General features: G+C 41.8%; 1 protein-coding gene across 6 annotated transcripts in view; it reads left to right on the top strand.

Moving 5' to 3' along the window:
• Nucleotides 1-18,362, top strand: part of LOC125454335 (ATP-binding cassette sub-family B member 6-like) — a 221,157-nt gene that overhangs the window by 170,733 nt on the left and 32,062 nt on the right. For all 6 annotated transcript variants that reach the window (XM_048534994.2, XM_048534995.2, XM_048534992.2 and 3 more), the window contains 3 exons: nt 3,960-4,134; nt 7,257-7,369; nt 7,950-8,044. In XM_048534994.2, coding sequence (XP_048390951.1) covers nt 3,960-4,134; nt 7,257-7,369; nt 7,950-8,044 — 383 coding nt within the window. The remainder of the gene's footprint in view (nt 1-3,959; nt 4,135-7,256; nt 7,370-7,949; nt 8,045-18,362) is intronic.

Below are 18,362 nucleotides of genomic sequence, written 5' to 3'. Positions count from 1 at the left end.
AGGTAGGGAGTTCCTTTACCAAGGGGGAGAAGATGGAGTCCAGATAGGTGGAGATGAGTTCAGTGGGGCAGGAGCAGGTGGAGACAATAGGTTGACCAGGGCAGGCAGGTTTGTGGATTTTGGGAAGGAGATAAAAGCGCTCGGTGCAGGGTTGGGGAACAATGAGGTTGGAGGCTGTGGGTGAGAGGTCACCTGAGGTGGACCTCACCCTGGATCCATGTGACTTCACTTTCTCTGTCAGCCTACCCTGGGGAACCTTATCAAATGCCTTACTGAATTCCATGTATATGACATCCACAGCCCTTCCCTCATCCATCAATTTTGTCACTTACTCAAAGAATTCTATCAAGTTGGTAAAACATGACTTTCCCTGCATAAAACCATGCTGCCTATCACTAATAAGCCCATCTTCTTCCAAATGTAAATAGATCCTATCCCTCAGTATTTTCTACAGCAGGTTCCCTACCACTGACGTCAGGCTCACCGGTCTATAATTACCTGGATTATCCTTGCTACCCTTCTTAAACAAGAGGACAACATTAGCAATTCTCTACTCCTCCGGAACCTCACCCGTGCTCAAGGATGCTGCAAAGGTATCTGTTAAGGCACCAGCTGTCTCTTGCTTCCCTCAGGAACCTGGGATAGATCCCATCCTGACCTGGGAACTTGTCCACCCTAATGCCTTTTAGAACACCCAACACTTCCTCCCTCCTTATGCCAACTTGACCTAGAGTAATCAAACATCTATCCCTAACCTTAACATCCGTCATGTCCCTCTCCTCGGTGAATACTGCTGCAAAGTACTTAGTAAGAATCTCACTCATTTATTCTGACTCCTCACATAACTTTCCTCCTTTGTCCTTGAGTGGGCAAACCCTTTCTCTTGTTACCCTCTTGCTCCTTATGTACGAATCTCCTTATGTACTTATCTTCTCTAATCTTGAAAATATGCCTGCTGGCTTTGAACTCACCCATCCCATGGAAAAGACCTTTGCTACCACATAATCTATGCTCGTCATGATTTTATAAACCTCATTAAGGTCACCCATCAATCTTCACTCCAGTGAAAAAAGTCCCAGCTTTTCCTTCTAAGTTCAACCTTCCACTCCCATCAATATCTTGGTAATATCACTCAACCCTGTACAATTTAATAATATCCTTCCTATAGCAGAGTGAGCAGAAATGGAGACAGTATTCTAGAAGAGACCTCATCAGTGTTCTGTATAACCTAAACATGATGTTCCAACTCCTATACTTAATGATCAGAGTGATGAAAGCTAGTGTGCTAAATGCGTTCTTCACCACCCTGTCTACCTGTGATGCAACTTTCAAAGAACTGTGTGCTTGAACCACTACGTCTCTCTGTTCGACAACATTACCCAAGGCCCTATAATTAACTGTACAAGTCTAGCCCTTATTTGTTTTACCAAAGTGCAATACCTCACATTTATCCAAATTAAACACCATCTGCCATTCCTTTAATCCATCAGCTGAATTGATCAAGATCTCTTTGTAATCTTAGATAACCTTCTTCACTGTCAGCTATACCACCAATTTTGGTGCCTTCCACAAACCTACTAACCATGCCTCCTACCATCTCATCCACATCATATGCTGTTTCCCAGACTCTCCCATGAAGGAAAACATCCTCTCGGCATTTACCTGTAAAGCTTCTTAAGAACCGATGTGTTTCAATGAGATCACTTCTCATCCTTTTAATCTCCAGTGAGTAGAGTCCCAACCTGTTCAATCTCTGCTCATTAGACAATCCCTCCATACCAGGGATCATCCTAGTGAACTTGCTCTGAACTGCATCAAATGAAATGATATTTTTCTTCAGTAAGGGGACCAGAACTGCTCTCAATACTCCAGAAGTTGTTTCCTCAGTACCTTGTATGGTTGCAGTAAGACTTTCCTACTCTTACACGCCAACTCTGTTGAAATAAGGGCCTACATAGGCTTCATCTTCCAGAAGTCCCTGAATCCTCAACCATGTCCACAGACTGGAAGTTAGTAAGCCTAATTCCGGCATTCAGAAGAAAGGAGCTAGAGAAAATGTGAGGTTGTACGCCATTAGGCATGACAGCTGTTGTAGAGAAAGTCCTGGGATCTGTTATTATGGACATGGTAACAGCACTTGGGGAATTGGAGTATAATTAGGGAGAAACAACAGGGACTTGTGAAAGGGAAATCGTATTTGGCAAAACTTTTGAGTTTTTTCAGATTATAACTGGCAGGTTAGATAAGTGAAAATTAATGAACCAGCTGCAAAAACAAATGCATGGTAATGCCACAACTTGCAAGTTCCCACCAAAGTCACTCACCATCCTGACTTAGAATATGTCACCCCTGCATGTCGCTGGGTCAAAATCCTCTCAGTAATATTGTTGTGGATGTACTTACACCTTGTGGAGTCGAGAAGGTGGTTCACCACCACCTTCCTGAGGCCAGTTAAGGATTGATAATAAATGCTGGTTGAGTCAGCAGTGTCCACATCTGTGAAAGAAAATTTCTAAAAACCTTAAAAAATGTTAGTCTAGAGATAATGGGAACTGCAGATGCTGGCGAATTCCAAGATAATAAAATGTGAGGCTGGATGAACACAGCAGGCCAAGCAGCATCTCAGGAGCTCCTGAGATGCTGCTTGGCCTGCTATGTTCATCCAGCCTCACATTTTATTATCTTAAAATGTTAGTCTATTCTGATTTTGAAATAGCCATCAATAATGTATTATAAATGAGATTATTGCAAAACAATTAGAGCATAAAATGGTGCTACAGCAATATATTTAATGGATTGAGGATTGATTAACAGAAAACAGTAGTACTAAACAGGGAATTTTTTTTGGTACGGCGGTTGTAACTAGTGTGACACTACAAGATTCAGTGTTTGGACCAAGTGTAATGTGTGATGTTGCAGAGTCTGCAGAGGGATAAAGACTGTTTCAGTGAGCAGGCAAGAACAAGGCCTGTGGAATATAATGTAGGAATGTACAATTAACAACTTCAGAAGAATATTAGGAAAACAGAGCATTTATTACTGCTCCCAATCGTGCAGTAGACAGTTAAGAGTCAACCATATTGTTGTAGGTCTGCAGTCACGTGTAGGCCAGACTAGGTAGGGCTGACAGGTTTCCTACCCTAAAGAACATTAGTGAACCAGATGTTTTCACCGACAATTTACAGTAGGTATATAGTCACCATGAGGATGGCTTTTAATTCCAGATCTTGTTTTATAGAATTCAGTTTTCACCATCTATCATGGTGCAATTCAAACTTGTGTCTCCAGAACAATAGACTAGGGTTCTGAATTACTAAGTCCAGTATTGTTTGTCACTTTGCCCACTTATTTCAATGAAATCTTACTGCAGACCACATCTGGAGTATTGTGTATGTATTTAGTCTCCTCATCTAAGGAAGACTGTGGTTGCTTTAGAAGGAGTGCAATTAATCTTTGAACAGCAGATACCTCGCTTGTTTTATGAGAAGTTGAGTGGACTATATTTCCAAATTCAGAAACATGAATAATTTCATTAAAACATGGAAGGAACTTAAGAGGTTGGGTGCTGAGAAGACACTTCTTCTGATGAAACATTCTAGAACAGGGAATCGCTATCTCAGAATGAGATTGTAGCATTTAGGACTGAGATGTGGAGAAATTCTTCACCGACTAGTTCAGATATTTGGAACTTTTTACCAAAGAGAGCTTTGGATACTCCATGCATTGAGTTTGCACAAGAGATTATTGGAATGAAGAGATGTAGGGATAGCATGGACAGATGGGACTGATACAGATCAGTCATGATTGTTTTGAATGGGGGAAGAGGCTCGGAAAACCAAATGGCCTATTCCTGCTCCTAGTTCTTATGTTTTTATGGGGTTTTTATAAATTATGTGATGTGATTTGAACTCTGTCTTGTGCTGATGCTTTTTCTAAAAGATTCTAAATTTCCGTCCCAGGTGAAGCAGAGCTCTCTTCGTTCTCATATTGGTGTAGTGCCTCAGGACACTGTTCTCTTCAATGACAACATTAGAAACAACATTCGGTATGGCAGAGTGACTGCAAGTGACGAGGACGTAGAGGAAGCCTCTCTAGCAGCTGATATTCATGAGCGGATAATTACTTTCCCTGAAGGTATGAGTGTCCTAGATAAGTATATACCTGTCAGGCAGGGAGGAAGCTGTAGAGTGCGGGAGCCGTGGTTTATGAAGGAGGTGGAATCTCTGGCCAAGAGGAAGAAGAAGGCTTATGTTAGAATGAGATATGAAGGCTCAGTTAGGGCACTTGAGGGCTACGAGGTAGCCAGGAAAGACCTAAAGAGAGAGCTCAGAAGAGCCAGGAGGAGACATGAGAAGTTGTTGGCGGATAGGATCAGGGTAGACCCTAAGGCTTTCTATAGGTATTTAAGGAATAAAAGAACGTCAAAAGTAAGATTAGGGCCAATCAAGGATAGTAGTGGTAAGTTGTGTGTGGAATCAGAGGAGATAGGGGAAGCACTAAATGAATATTTTTTCAACACTATTCACTCTAGAAAACGACAATGTTGTTGAGGAGAATACTGAGATACAGGCTACTAGACTAGGTGGGATTGAGGTTCACAAGGAAGAGGTATTAAAAATCCTACAGAGGGTGAAGATCGATAAGTCCCCTGGGCCAGATGGGATTTATCCTAGGATCGTCTGGGAAGCCAGGGAGGAGATTGTTGAGCCTTTGGCATTGATCTTTAACTCGTCATTGTCTACAGGAATAGTGCGAGACAACTGGAGGGTAGCAAATGTGGTTCCCCTGTTCAAGAAGGGGAGTAGAGACAACCCTGGTAATTATCGACCAGTGAGCCTTACCTCAGTTGTTGGAAAAGGTTATAAGGGCTAGGATTTATAATCATCTAGAAAAGAATAAATTGATTAGGGATAGTCAGCACAGTTTTGTGAAGGGTAGGTCGTGCCTCACAAACCTTATTGAGTTCTTTGAGAAGGTGACCAAACAGTTAGATGAGAGTAAACCGGTTGATGTGGTGTATGTGGATTTCAGTAAGGCTTTCAATAAGGTTCTCCACAGTAGGCTATTGTACAAAATGCAGAGGAATGGAATTGTGGGAGATATAGCAGTTTGTATCGGAAATTGGCTTGCTGAAAGAAGACAGAGGGTGGTAGTTGAAGGGAAATGTTCATTCTGGAGACTAGTTACTAGTGGTGTACCGCAAGGGTCGGTGTTGGGTCCACTGCTGTTTGTCATTTTTATAAATGACCTGGATGAGGGCGTAGAAGTATGGGTTAGTAAATTTGCAGACGACACTAAGGTCGGTGGTGTTGTGGATAGTGACGAAGGATGCTGTAGGTTGCAGAGAGACATAGATAAGCTGCAGAGCTGGGCTGAGAGGTGGCAAATGGAGTTTAATGCAGACAAGTGTGAGGTGATGCACTTTGGTAGGAGTAACCAGAAGGCAAAGTACAGGGCTAATGGTAAGATTCTTAGTAGTGTAGATGAGCCGAGAGATCTCGGTGTCCAGGTACACAGATCATTGAAAGTTGCCACCCAGGTTGACAGGGCTGTTAAGAAGGCATACAATGTTTTAGCTTTTATTAATAGAGGGATCGAGTTCCAGAACCAAGAGGTTATGGTGAAGCTGTACAAAACTCTGGTGCGGCCGCACTTGGAGTATTGTGTACAGTTCTGGTCACCGCATTATAAGAAGGATGTGGAAGCTTTGGAAAGGGTGCAGAGGAGATTTACTAGGATGTTGCCTGGTATGGAGGGAAGGTCTTACGAGGAAAGGCTGAGGGACTTGAGGCTGTTTTCATTAGAGAGAAGAAGGTTGAGAGGTGACTTAATTGAAACATATAAAATAATCAGAGGGTAGATAGGGTGGATAGGGAGAGCCTTTTTCCTAGGATGGTGACGGCGAGCACGAGGGTGCATAGCTTTAAATTGAGGGGTGAAAGATATAGGACAGATGTCAGAGGTAGTTTCTTTACTCAGAGTAGTAACGGAATGGAACGCTTTGCCTGCAACGGTAGTAGATTCGCCAACTTTAGGTACATTTAAGTCGTCATTGGATAAGCATATGGACGTACATGGAATAGTGTAGGTTAGATGAGCTTCAGATCGGTATGACAGGTCGGCACAACATCGAGGGCCGAAGGGCGTGTACTGTGCTGTAATGTTCTATGTTCTATGTTCTGTGTATTCTGTCCTTGTTCGTTTGGTGGTGGCAAAGACACTTAGTATCCAGTCACAGTTTCTAGAAGGACCTGTTGAAGCAAGCAAAGATTTTCAAACACATTCTTTGGAACCCTAAGTTTACTAGGTCAGTTTGGAGATCCCCTCCATGTCTTCATATTTCTGCAGTTGTTGGCCTGCTGGTACAGGTACATTATTTTAATTACCTTACGTTAATTATTATTTCATTCAATGAGAACACCATTTTCTTTTGGCTAACTGATACTGTCTTTCAAAAGTTGTGACGAGGACGTACCTGGAGTGTAAAAGATATTTACAAATTATTCCAAATGCCAAAAGGCCTACACTTATTCTATGTTGCCGCCATTCCCATAAGCAGAAAAGTAAAATTTCTGAATAGAGGGAAATTAGCTCTCCCATTAGGGTGTATTTTTGTCCACAAAGTTGTGCATGAAGAAGACCATTTCTGATGCATAGCTTTTTAATTTTTTTCATTGGATGTAGCAGGGCATTTATTAATCATCTTTAATTGCCCTAGGCACTTTGATTTGGCAGACACATTGCTGAGTCTAGAGTCACATGTTCAGCAGACTAAGTGAGGATGCCAGATTTCCTTAATGAACCAGATGTGTTTTTACTGACCATTTATGACAATCACCCTCACTGAGAACAGCTTGAGATTCCATATTTATTTGTTGAATTTCAGTTCCACATAATGGGGTTTCTGGAACAGGTGAGATATTTTCAAATCAACCTGTTCAGAGATATTATTAATATCTCTGGAACAGGTGAGACTTGAACCCAGGCTTCCTGGTCCAGAGGTACAGACAGTTACCATGCCTCTGATAAAGTCCAATGATCATTACCTGTTCCCTAAAAACCTCTGGAGTTATTCTGATTTACCCTTAGGAGCTCTTAAGGTGCAGTGATAGTGTCCGCACCTCTGAGGAAGATTGTCTGGGCTAAAGTTCCACCTGCTGTAGAAGTGTGTAATAATTATAGCTGGACAAATTAAAGAAAAACATTCTGAGCATGATTATAATCTCTAGCTGTTTGTAACATGTCATGTTCTTCAGGTTACGATACCCAGGTTGGGGAAAGAGGACTGAAACTGAGTGGAGGAGAGAAGCAGAGAGTGGCAATTGCCAGAACAATCCTGAAGGCTCCTCAGATTGTTCTTCTAGATGAGGTACTTAAGGAGTGAAATCACAGAAATTGCATTGAGTCTGAGAAATGGAAATTAAAGTTATTGATTACAAGTCTGAAATCGACATGATACCACATTTCACTAGAAATAATCAAGCTTTTTTCCTTAACTCTCAGAACCATGTCTGTACATGGTTAAAGAATCCAGCTTTAAGCTGAAATTTGCTAAGTTTTAGTGATGCTTTTACAACCTCCATTCCTGACCTAATGCTAACTAATATAACTGGTTCCATCTCCTCAAAGAAAAATGGCTTGTATGTCCAATCTCTGTATGTTCCAAAGCATTTTACAGTCAATGACTGACATTTGAAGTGTAGTCACTGATAGAAATATGTGGGAGCACCTACTGTGCTAAATGTAGAGCTTTTTATTATCTGTTTGAAGAATCCAGTTGCTTCTAAGCTTAAAAAACATAGCTGTTCAAATGTTCACTCAATATTTTACACTGTATGCTTTCAATTGCTGATGGATTGGCTGAACCTATTTGTTCACAGTCTGCCAGTGAATCTTTCCACTGTCCTGTTTCAGTGTTCTAATCATTCATCTTCACTGCATTTAAACAGGCTACATCTGCTTTAGACACACAAACTGAAAGAAACATTCAAGCCTCCCTGGCCAAAGTCTGCGCCAACAGGACCACGATTGTTGTGGCTCACAGGTAATGTTATAATAAGACTGCTTCAGGATTTCTGCTGCTTGGAATTTAGAACTAAACACTAATGTTGTGCAACTTGCCTTAAGTGAACATACGTTATTCTGAATTACCATTTAAGCCTTTGAAAGGAATGCCTTTGAAAAGAACGGAGGGTGGAGCTGTCCAAGGTAAGAGAGGAGAGATGTTGGATTTGCAAAACCAGTAGCAGAATTATCTCCTAGTCATTGAAAGGCTCTTAATTTTCTTTAATCTGTCAGAAAACAGGCAAGATGTTGTAGTGTATTAATTCAAATGATAAGTTATGAAAGAACTCGAGCTGTAGACACTCAGGAAATGTAGAGCTAGATGAATTTTTGATTGACAAGGGAATCAAGGGATAGTAGGGGCAGAGGCATGTCAGGAAATTGGAACTAAAGGCTTAATGAAATCAGCTATGAACTTATTGAGTGGCAGAGCAAATTTGAGGGGCCGAATTGCCAGTTACTGCTTCTATTTCTTACATAGTCTTTTTTTTAATGTCTTAAATGAGATGTGGAAGCCAGTGACAGGCTAATGTTTGTTATCTGTCCCTAAGGGATCTCCACTTCTCTAGGCAAGAAGTGAGCCCGTGATCATTCTTGACCTCTGCCTTCAAATGTTAGACCTGTTCTTGTATCCAAAGTATCTTTGTGGCGTGTCTAGTTTGCTTTCTGGTTAATGATAATTACTCTGAAGTATTCATAGTGGGGCTTCTACGATGGTAATGCTGTTAAATGTTAGATTCTGCCTTATTAGAGATGATCTTTGCTTGGCACTTACATGGCTTGAATGCTACCTATCACTTAGCAGCCCAGACTTGAATGCTGCTCTGGTCTTGCTGCATGTGCACAGATTGTTTCAGTATCTGAAAGTTTGCAATTTTAATATGACAAGACAAGATCTGGTCAAAGTGAACTTGGAGCAACTACATTTAGCAAATTCTACAGCAGAACACTGGGAGTCTTTCCAAAAGGAAATAGTGAGAGTGCAGGATTAAATTGTTCCTGTACAAGTGAAGGATGGGACCAACATGTCCATTGAACTCAGGATGTTGAGGAATATACAGGGTAGAAGGGAAGCCAATGGAACGCACCAAATGCTCAAAGCACCAGAAACCCTGGAGGCACATTGAAAGTGCAGGGACATACTTGGAAAGTGAAGAGTGGAGCATGAAAAAGCACTGATGGGTAAAATAAAGAAAAATCCAAACACATTTCGTAAATATGTGATAATGGGAACTGCAGATGCTGGAGAATCCAAGATAACAAAGTGTGGAGCTGGATGAACACAGCAGGCCAAGCAGCATCTCAGGAGCACAAAAGCTGACTTTTCAGGCCTAGACCCTTCATCAGAGAGGATTTCGTAAATATATTTGGAGCAAGAGGGAAAGAGTAGGGCTGATTAGGGACTGGAGTAGCAAACTATGTATGGAGCCAGAAGATGTAGGTAACGTTTTAGCTGAGTACATCGTATCTTTTTCACAATAGAGAAGGATAATGTAGGTAAAGAAATCAGGGAGAGGGACTTTGATATACCTGAACAAATTACATTTGAGAGGGAGGCAGTATTAGCAGTTTCATTAGGTTGAGTATATCACCAGACCTGATGAGGTGTATCCTAGGCTGCTGGGGTAGGCAAGGGAGGAGATTGTGGTGGCTGCGAGATTAATTTTCAAATCCTGACTGGACACAGGACAAGTATCAGAGGTTTGCAGGACAGCTAGTGTAGTACCACTGTTCAAGAATGCTGCTGGAGATAAATCAGGGAACAATAGACCAGTGAATCTAACATTAGTAGTAGATGAACCATTGGAAAAAAAATTCTGAGACAGAATCAAACTCCACTTGGAGAGGCAAAGATTTATTATGGATAGTCAGCATGACTTTGTCAGGAGGTGATTATGTCTGGCAGATTTGATTTGAGTTTTTCAAAAAGGTAACTAGGTGTCCAGATGAAGGAAGTGTAGTTTTGTAGTCTACATGGCCTTCAGTAAGAATTCTGACAATTCTCACATAGGAACTGGTCAAGCAGGTGAGAACCCATTGGATGCAGGACAATTTGGCAAATTGGATCCAAAATTGGCTTCGTGGCAGAGGGCAGAAGGTCATAGTCAAATGTTGTTTTTGTGACTGGAAGCCTATTTCCAGTGCCATATTGCAGTGTTTGGTGCTGGGTTATTTGTGTTTATAGTGCATATTAATAATCTAGAACACTGGAGGTTTGGTCAATAAGTTCACAGATATTGTGGTAATTGATGGTGAAATAAATAGCGAGGAGGAAAGTTTTAGACTTCAGGGCATTATTGACAGCTGGTTAGATAGACGAAGCAGTAACCATTGGAATTTATTCTGGCAAAATATAAGGTAATGCATTTTGGGATGATGAACAAGGCAAGAGATATATGAGATGAATGATAGTCTTAGAAAGTACAGAACACGTTGGTGCAACTATCCCTTGATCCTTGAAGGCAATAAGTCAGTTGAAAAGCTAGTTAAACTGGCCAATGGAATGCTTGCAACTTGTCCTTATTATCTGAGGCATTAGATACAAGAGCAGAGAGGTAAAGATGTATAAGTTAGCTATAATAAGCCATATAAGTTAGTTAGGTCACAGCTCGAGTTTCGTGTGTATTTCTGGTCACCACACTATAGGAAGTACTTTACTGTACCAAGGCTGCAAAGAAAATTCAGGGATGGCACCTGGGCCGGAGTAATTCAGCTATGAAGCAAGCGTAGATAGACTGAGGTTGTTTTCCCTGAATCAGAGAAGGCTGAGGGTGGACATGATGTGCGCAATTTGAGGGATGTAGATAGGTTGAGAGAAATAAACTTTTCCTTTGGTAGAGGAGGTGAGAATAAATAGACTTGATGAGTGACATGGTCATGATTACGTGAAGGGCTTTATTGTGAGCTGTAAAACTTTCTGATTCTATGACCATTGCAATATGCCTGTCTAATCCCAGAGCCCAGAAAATCTCAGGATTCTATAATGGAGCAAAACTAGGCTGTGTTCTGCCTCTAATACGGATCCTGTATCAGTGACTTCATGTTCCATCTGTTAAACCCAGATGGAATTGTTTGTCTCAGCCTGCCTCGGTCATGCCACACCCCATATTGGTCCAATCAACATGGTTGCAATTGATGAATAGTGCCGGTTCTTTTATGCTGTAATTGACCGTGTGTGTTACAGATGTTTCAAACATCAGACATTACAGACTTCTCCCTGACCAAATCACACTTATAAAAAATACAAACTGCTGCCTGTATCTTAAAAACACTATTGTAAAACTGCTAGACGGAAATTTTGTATTAAGCTGAAGTTTTAAATGTTTCTGAACTGGGATACGGGCGTCACTGGCAATGCAAGTATTTGTTTCCCATATCTAATTCTCATCTCTAATCTGAGCAGTTTATTAGAGTATTTCAGAGGGCAGTGAAGAGTCAGCTACATTGCTGTAAGCGTATAGTCAAATGTAGGCCAGACGGAGTAAGGGCAATTGATTTCCTTCCTTAACGGGCATTAATGTAGAACCCTACCTCATGCACACACGTGGTACTGCACAGTACCATTGTAAACATGGCACAAAAGAGCTAACCTAAGACATTGAACACACAACAGAGCCTATCATTTGGAGATTACAGCTGTTGGTGGACAGTTTTAAAAAAGATGCTTTACCTTGATAACTTGCAGTTAGGAGAATGTAAGCTAAGTTAAAGTAGAAAATCATATCCTGTCTATGACTGCTCCAAGAGTTGGACTACTCTATAACGTCAGGTGATAAAAACAGGCGTGCGTACAGATGGAAGGTTCTGTGTTCCCCTAAGTGCCATGCTTTTATTAAGCATGTAGTGTGAACATGGATGCTGTTCGCTATCCTCTAAGGGTTAATGCTGTTTTATTTTCCTTTCAGTAAATAATTGCGGTATGAACAAAGGCTTGGGAACCTGCCGTGGCATCCTCCCTGGCCTGCTGTGTGATGACAAATTGTAAATACATATCCTGCTCTTTGATCTCTGACTAAATGTGTGTCAGTCAACAACTTTGATCTTCAACCTTATTGAGCTATAAAAACAGTGCCTTCCCCGCCCCCCCCCCCCCCCCCCCCCCCCCCCCCACCAAACGTTTCTGATGTGGGTAGGGTCTGTTTATGAGGAGCATGTATGCCATTTGGGGAGGAACAACAAGACTTCTGGCAGTGGGTTCGGCTGGTGACCACTTCCCATTGGGCTCAAGTGAAACAGTAAAGATAATAAAAGACATTTTTAATGATTTTTGGCACAAAGATGTTTTCAATCGATTGACCTTTTGAAGTGCAGCAGCTGCAGCTAGTGGGAGCACTGTGCTGCCACATGCTGCACTCAGCAGTTTCGTGTGTACAGCAAGAGTGAAGGCTGCAAAGAATTGGAAGTGTAAAGATAATGACACTGTCTTGAATGAAAGGCTTGGTAGGGGCTTTAGATGAAACTCCACTGGAGACTTTTCCCTGAAAGGAGACATTGGAATCCAGATTTATACAGGATGTTCTGGGCAGTTCAGTTACTGTTTCAGAATAGAACTAGCAACACGATGAACTTAATGCTATTTAGCAAAATTTCTGCAGCTAATGGCAGTCCATAAGAATACAGATAGGGTCCATCCTGTTATGTGATCCTTTGGCAGCTTTAGGTTCCTGAGTAATTGAATCTTTATCAGCATTTTATAATTGACGTCACTTTATTTCTTCTGGGATGTCTCAATTAACAGGCTTCAGTTGAAATGGAAATTAGAATCACAGCAAGAATTGCAAATGCGTAGTTTGGCTTGTAATTCAAAGCCCATTTTTCTGCATCACTTCAGTTCAAATAACTTGAATTTATACAGCTTTTACAATAAATCAAAGTGCTTTATAGTCATAAGAAGTAGGAGCAGCAGTTCATCAATTGCCCCACCAAGCACACTCCGCAGTTTGTGTGATAATGGCAGTTAATGAGATTTAGCTCCACTTTCTTGCCCACTTCCCATATCCTTTGATTCCCTGAGAGACCAAGATTCCACCTCACAATTCTAAATAATTGGCCCTGATCCTAAGAATGTGCCCCCAAATTCTAGATTCCCCAACTAGCTTGAATAATCTCTCAGATTTTATGCTATCAAGCACCCCCTTCAGCTTTTCCTTTCTATCAGAATGTCGTTCAATGGGCAGCATTTATTGGTCACCGCTGAGGGGTGCTTAAATTAAGAATCAACAACATTGCTTTAGGCTTGGAGTCATGTACAGATTGGATTGGGTAAGGATAACCGATTTTCACCACTGAAGAAAGTTTTAAAAAGTAGATTGTTTTTAGCAACATCCAGTAATTGCACAGTCATCATGACTGAGACAGTATTTTTATTCTACATTAATTTGAAGCTTTTGAGAAGATTTGTAACTCGGCTTGTGGATGAGGTTGTAGATTTGCTCGCCAAGTCGGTGTGTTTGGTTGCAAACATTTTGTCACCCTGCTAGCTAGTATCATCAGTGCACCCCCGGTGAATCGTTGGTTTCTGTCCCACTTGTTATTTATGTGCTTCAGATTGCTGGGGTGGGTGGCATCACTTGCAGTTCTGTTTTTTAGTGGTTTGTATATTGGGTCTAGTTCAATGTGTTTGTTGATGGAGTTCTGGCTGGAACGTGGAAAACATTACGTCAGCCAAACCGAAAGAAAACTGACAGTAAGGATACATGAACACCAACTAGTCACCAATAGACATGACTAATTCCCACCGGTTTCAGTACACACGAATAAAGAAGGACATGAATTTGACTGGGACAGCACTTCCATAATAACACAAGCCAAACACAGACATGTCAAGGAATTCCTGGAGGCCTGGCATTCCAACTGGAGCTCCATCAACAAACACATTGAACTGGATCTGGAATACAAACCACTGAAAAACAGAAGCGGAAGTAATGTCAACCAGCCCAGAAAACTGAGGTATATAAGTAACAAGCAGGACAAAACACCAACGCTTCACCAGAATCGCAGTGACAATGTTACCGTGCAGGGTGACAAAAGGTCTGCAATCAAACACACCAGCTCTGCGAGCAAATCTACAACCTCACAATAACATTATCACTATGCTACCGTCCTCCATACAGTAGACTTTGTTGTCATATACTGTTATGAAGCCTCATCCATTATTGGTATTTTTTTTGAGGACTCCAGTCTGAATGATAGTTAAAATTTGTTCATTTGAGTTGCTGAATAGATACCTGGACTGAAGGAACACAGTGGGACATTTTAAGTTGAAGACAATTACTGTCCTGATCTGATTGTTTGCAACTACTGAAGTCACATGTCTGTGTTTATGGTTTACAAAAGAGTAGTTATTTGATCATAGAATCCCTACAATGTGAAAATAGGCCCTTTTGGCCCAACAAGTCCACACCGACCCTGCAAAGAGCATCCCATCCAGACCCATCCCCCACCCATTCCTTGTAACCTGCATTTCCCATGGCTAATCTACACTTCCCTGAACACTATGGGCAATTGAGCATGGCCAATCCACCTAGCCTGCACATCTATGGATGGTGGGAGGAAACTGGAGCACCCAGAGGAAACCCACGCAGACACGGGAAGAATGTGCAAGCTCCACACAGACAGTCACCAGAGGGTGGAATTGAACCCGGATCCCTGGTGCTGTGAGGCTGCAGTGTTAACCACTGAGCCACTGTTTCCCCCTTATTATATTGTTTTGAAATCACTTAGTATGTGGCCTGTGAAGAGATGAGAACTTTGCCACCTTTTTGAAGAATCCTTTTTGACGACCCAAGATGAGGGCTGAAAAGCCAAAACAATTATTCACCCTTAAAGGCTTCTAGAAGACTTTCTTTGGCTATCTTGAATATGTTCAAAGAAATCTCAGAGGGACAGCCACATATGTCTAGTAACAACTATCTAGGAATGCAAGAACGTGAGATTTATAGCAGACTAGAGCATTTCATGGTTTATCATTTTATTCTCTGGGAATTAACAACTATTTTGGCCAGAGCATTTTCCTTAACAAGTTAATCTACTCAGAGAAAGTTTCTTTATTTTCTCTTTAATATGCGTGTGTGCTTTGGGGTTACTTTGAAAGTCAATATTTATACTTTCAGGTTGTAAATTGTGTTAGTCAGCTTTGTATCATTGTTGAATATGCTTTTAATTAAGTAAACCAGGAATTTTATTTTTTATTTTTTTAAAATGTGATCTAATATGTGGATGACACAAGTTCAGTTGATGTAGTATGGATTTTAGCAAAGATTTTGACAAGGTCCCACATCAGAGACTGATTGAGAAGCACTTGGAATTGAGGTAACTTGGTGAGATGGATCAGAAACTGGTTTAGTAATGTGACAAATAGGGGAGTGGTAGAAAGCTGTTTGAGTGACTGGATGCCAGGGTCCGGCAGTGTAACACAAGCATCAGAACTGGGACCATTATTGTTTGTTACATCCATAAATGACAGAGAGGACTTTGTGGGCAGCAGATAAGCAGATTTGTAAACCAGACCAAGATTAGTTGGGTGGTTAATACGGAAGAAGATGGTTATAGGTTACAGAATGATATTTTGATATTGCAGCATCCTTAGACACGGGTGAGGTCCCAGAGGACTGGAGAATGGCTAATGTTGTCCCCTTGTTTAAGAAGGGTAGCAAGGATAATCCAGGTGATTATCGACGGGTGAGCCTGACGTCAGTGGTAGGGAAGCTGCTGGAGATGATACTGAGGGATAGGATCTATTCCCATTTGGAAGAAAATGGGCTTATCAGTGATAGGCAACATGGTTTTGTGCAGGGAAGGTCACATCTTACCAACTTAATAGAATTCTTTTGAGGACGTGACAAAGTTGATTGATGAGGGAAAAGCTGTAGATGTGTTATACATGGACTTCCAGTAAGGTGTTTGATAAGGTTCCCCATGGCAGGCTGATGGAGAAAGTGAAGTCACATGGGGTCCAGGGTGTGCTAGCCAGATGGATAAAAAACTGGCTTGGCAACAGGAGATAGAGGGTAGTAGTAGAAGGGAGTTTCTCAAATTGGAGATCTGTGACCAGTGGTGTTCCACAGGGATCTGTGCTGGGACCACAGTTGTTTGTGATATATGTAAATGATTTGGAGGAAGGTGTAGGTGGTCTGATCAGCAAGTTTGCAGATGACACTAAGTTTGGTGGATTAGCAGATAGTGAAGGGATAGTCAGAGATTACAGCAGAATATAGATAGACTGGAGAGTTGGGCAGATAAATGGCAGGTGGAGTTCAATCTGGACAAATGTGAGGTGATGCACTTTGGAAGATGTAATTCAAGAGCGAATTATGCAGTAAATGGAAAAGTCCTGGGGAAAACTGATGCACAGAGAGATCTGGGTGTTTAGGCCCATTGTTCCCTGCTGGTGACAATGCAGGTCGATAGGGTGGTCAAGAAGGCATATGGCATGCTTTCCTTCATCGGACGGGGTACTGAGTACAAGAGTTCGCAGGTCATGTTACAGTTGTATAAGACTTCGGTTCAGCCGCATTTAGAGTGCTGTGTACAATTCTGGTCGCCACATTACCAAAAGGATGTGGATACTTTGGAGAGGGTGCAGAGGAGGTTCACCAGGATGTTGCCTGGTATGGAGGGTGCTAGCTATGAAGAGAGGTTGAGTAGATTAGGATTATTTTCATTAGAAAGACGGAGATTGAGGGGGGGACCTGATTAAGGTCTACAAAATCATGAGGGATATAGAGAGGGTGGATAGCAGGAAGCTTTCTCCCAGAGTGGGGAACTCAGTTACTCGGGGTCATGAGTTCAAAGTGAGAGGAGGAAAGTTTTTAAGGGAGATATGCGTGGAAAGTTCTTTACACAGAGGGTGGTGGGTGCCTGGAATGCGTTGCCAGTGGAGGTGGTAGACACAGACACGTTAGCGTCTTTTAAGATATATTTGGACAGGTACATGGATGGGCAGGGAGCAAATGGACACAGACCGTTAGAAAATAGATGACAGGCTTAGACAGAGGATCTCGATTGGCGCAGGCTTGGAGGGCCGACGGGCCTGTTCCTGTGCTGTAATTTTCTTTTTCTTTGTTGTTCCGATGGGTTGGTCAGATGAGCAGACCAGTGGCAGATGGTATTTACCCTGATAATTGTGAGGTGATGCACTTCGGAAGAAGAAACAAGATGAAGGAATATTTAATGAATGGCAGGACACTGGGTAGCTTAGAGGAACAAAGGGATCTTGGGGTAATTATTTACTGATCTCTAAAATCGGCAGAGCAAGTGAATAGATTGTTAAGAAAGCATATAGGACACTTGGTTTCATCATTTGTGGCATAGCGTATGAGAGCAAAGAGATAGTGTTGGAGTTGTACATAATGTTGGTCAGGCCGCAGCTGGAGTACTGTGAGCAATTATAGACACCTCACTACAGGAAGGATGTGATAGCACTAGAGGGGGCACAGAGGAAGCTCACCAGGATGTTGCCTGGGATGGAGAAATTGAGCCATAAGGAGAGATTAGATTATTTTGGATTATTTTCTTTCGAGCAGAGAAGACTGATGGGAGACATGATTAAGAAGTACAAGATTATGAGGAATGTGGACAGGGTGAATAGAGAGCAGCTGTTTCCATTGGCTAAGGGGGCAATCATGAGGGGGCATCGTTTTAGGGTAGGTGGTGTGAGTTCCAGAGGGGATCGGGAAAAATAATTTTCACTCAGCAGGTGGTGGGAAACTGGAATGCTATTTGGATGAGCACTTGAAGTATCACAGCATTCAAGGATATGGGAGAAGTGCAGGAAAGTGGAATTAGCACACTTTTAATGGTAGTTATGTTGGTACAGACTCAAAGGGCTGAAAGGCCTCTTCTACACTGTAAAAACCCATGAATCTCGTAAAAACATGGGTTCTAAATCTTTTCTTCTGAACCTAGAGAGGTTGCAGAGATTTACCAGAACGTTGCCTGGACTGGAGGGTCTGCGCTATGATGAAAGACTGGACAAGCTGTTGTTGTTCTCATTAAACAAAGGTTGAGAAAGGGTCTTACAGAAATGAATAAACTTATGAGAGGTGCATTAGTAGAGACCTGAAAAAGCAGGAGGCATAGATTTAAGGCAAGAGGTGGGAGGCTCGGAGGAGACTTGAGGATAAATTATTTCACTCAAATAATGACGGGAGTATGGAACTAACTGCCTAAAAGGGTGGGGAGAGATAATGGGAACTGCAGATGCTGGAGAATCCAAGATAATAAAATGTGAGGCTGGATGAACGCAGCAGGCCAAGCAGCATCTCAGGAGCACAAAAGCTGACGTTTCGGGCCTAGAC

This window comes from Stegostoma tigrinum, chromosome 7 (assembly GCF_030684315.1).
Source record: "Stegostoma tigrinum isolate sSteTig4 chromosome 7, sSteTig4.hap1, whole genome shotgun sequence".
Taxonomy (NCBI): domain Eukaryota; kingdom Metazoa; phylum Chordata; class Chondrichthyes; order Orectolobiformes; family Stegostomatidae; genus Stegostoma; species Stegostoma tigrinum.
This window is presented reverse-complemented; position numbering and strand designations above follow the sequence as displayed.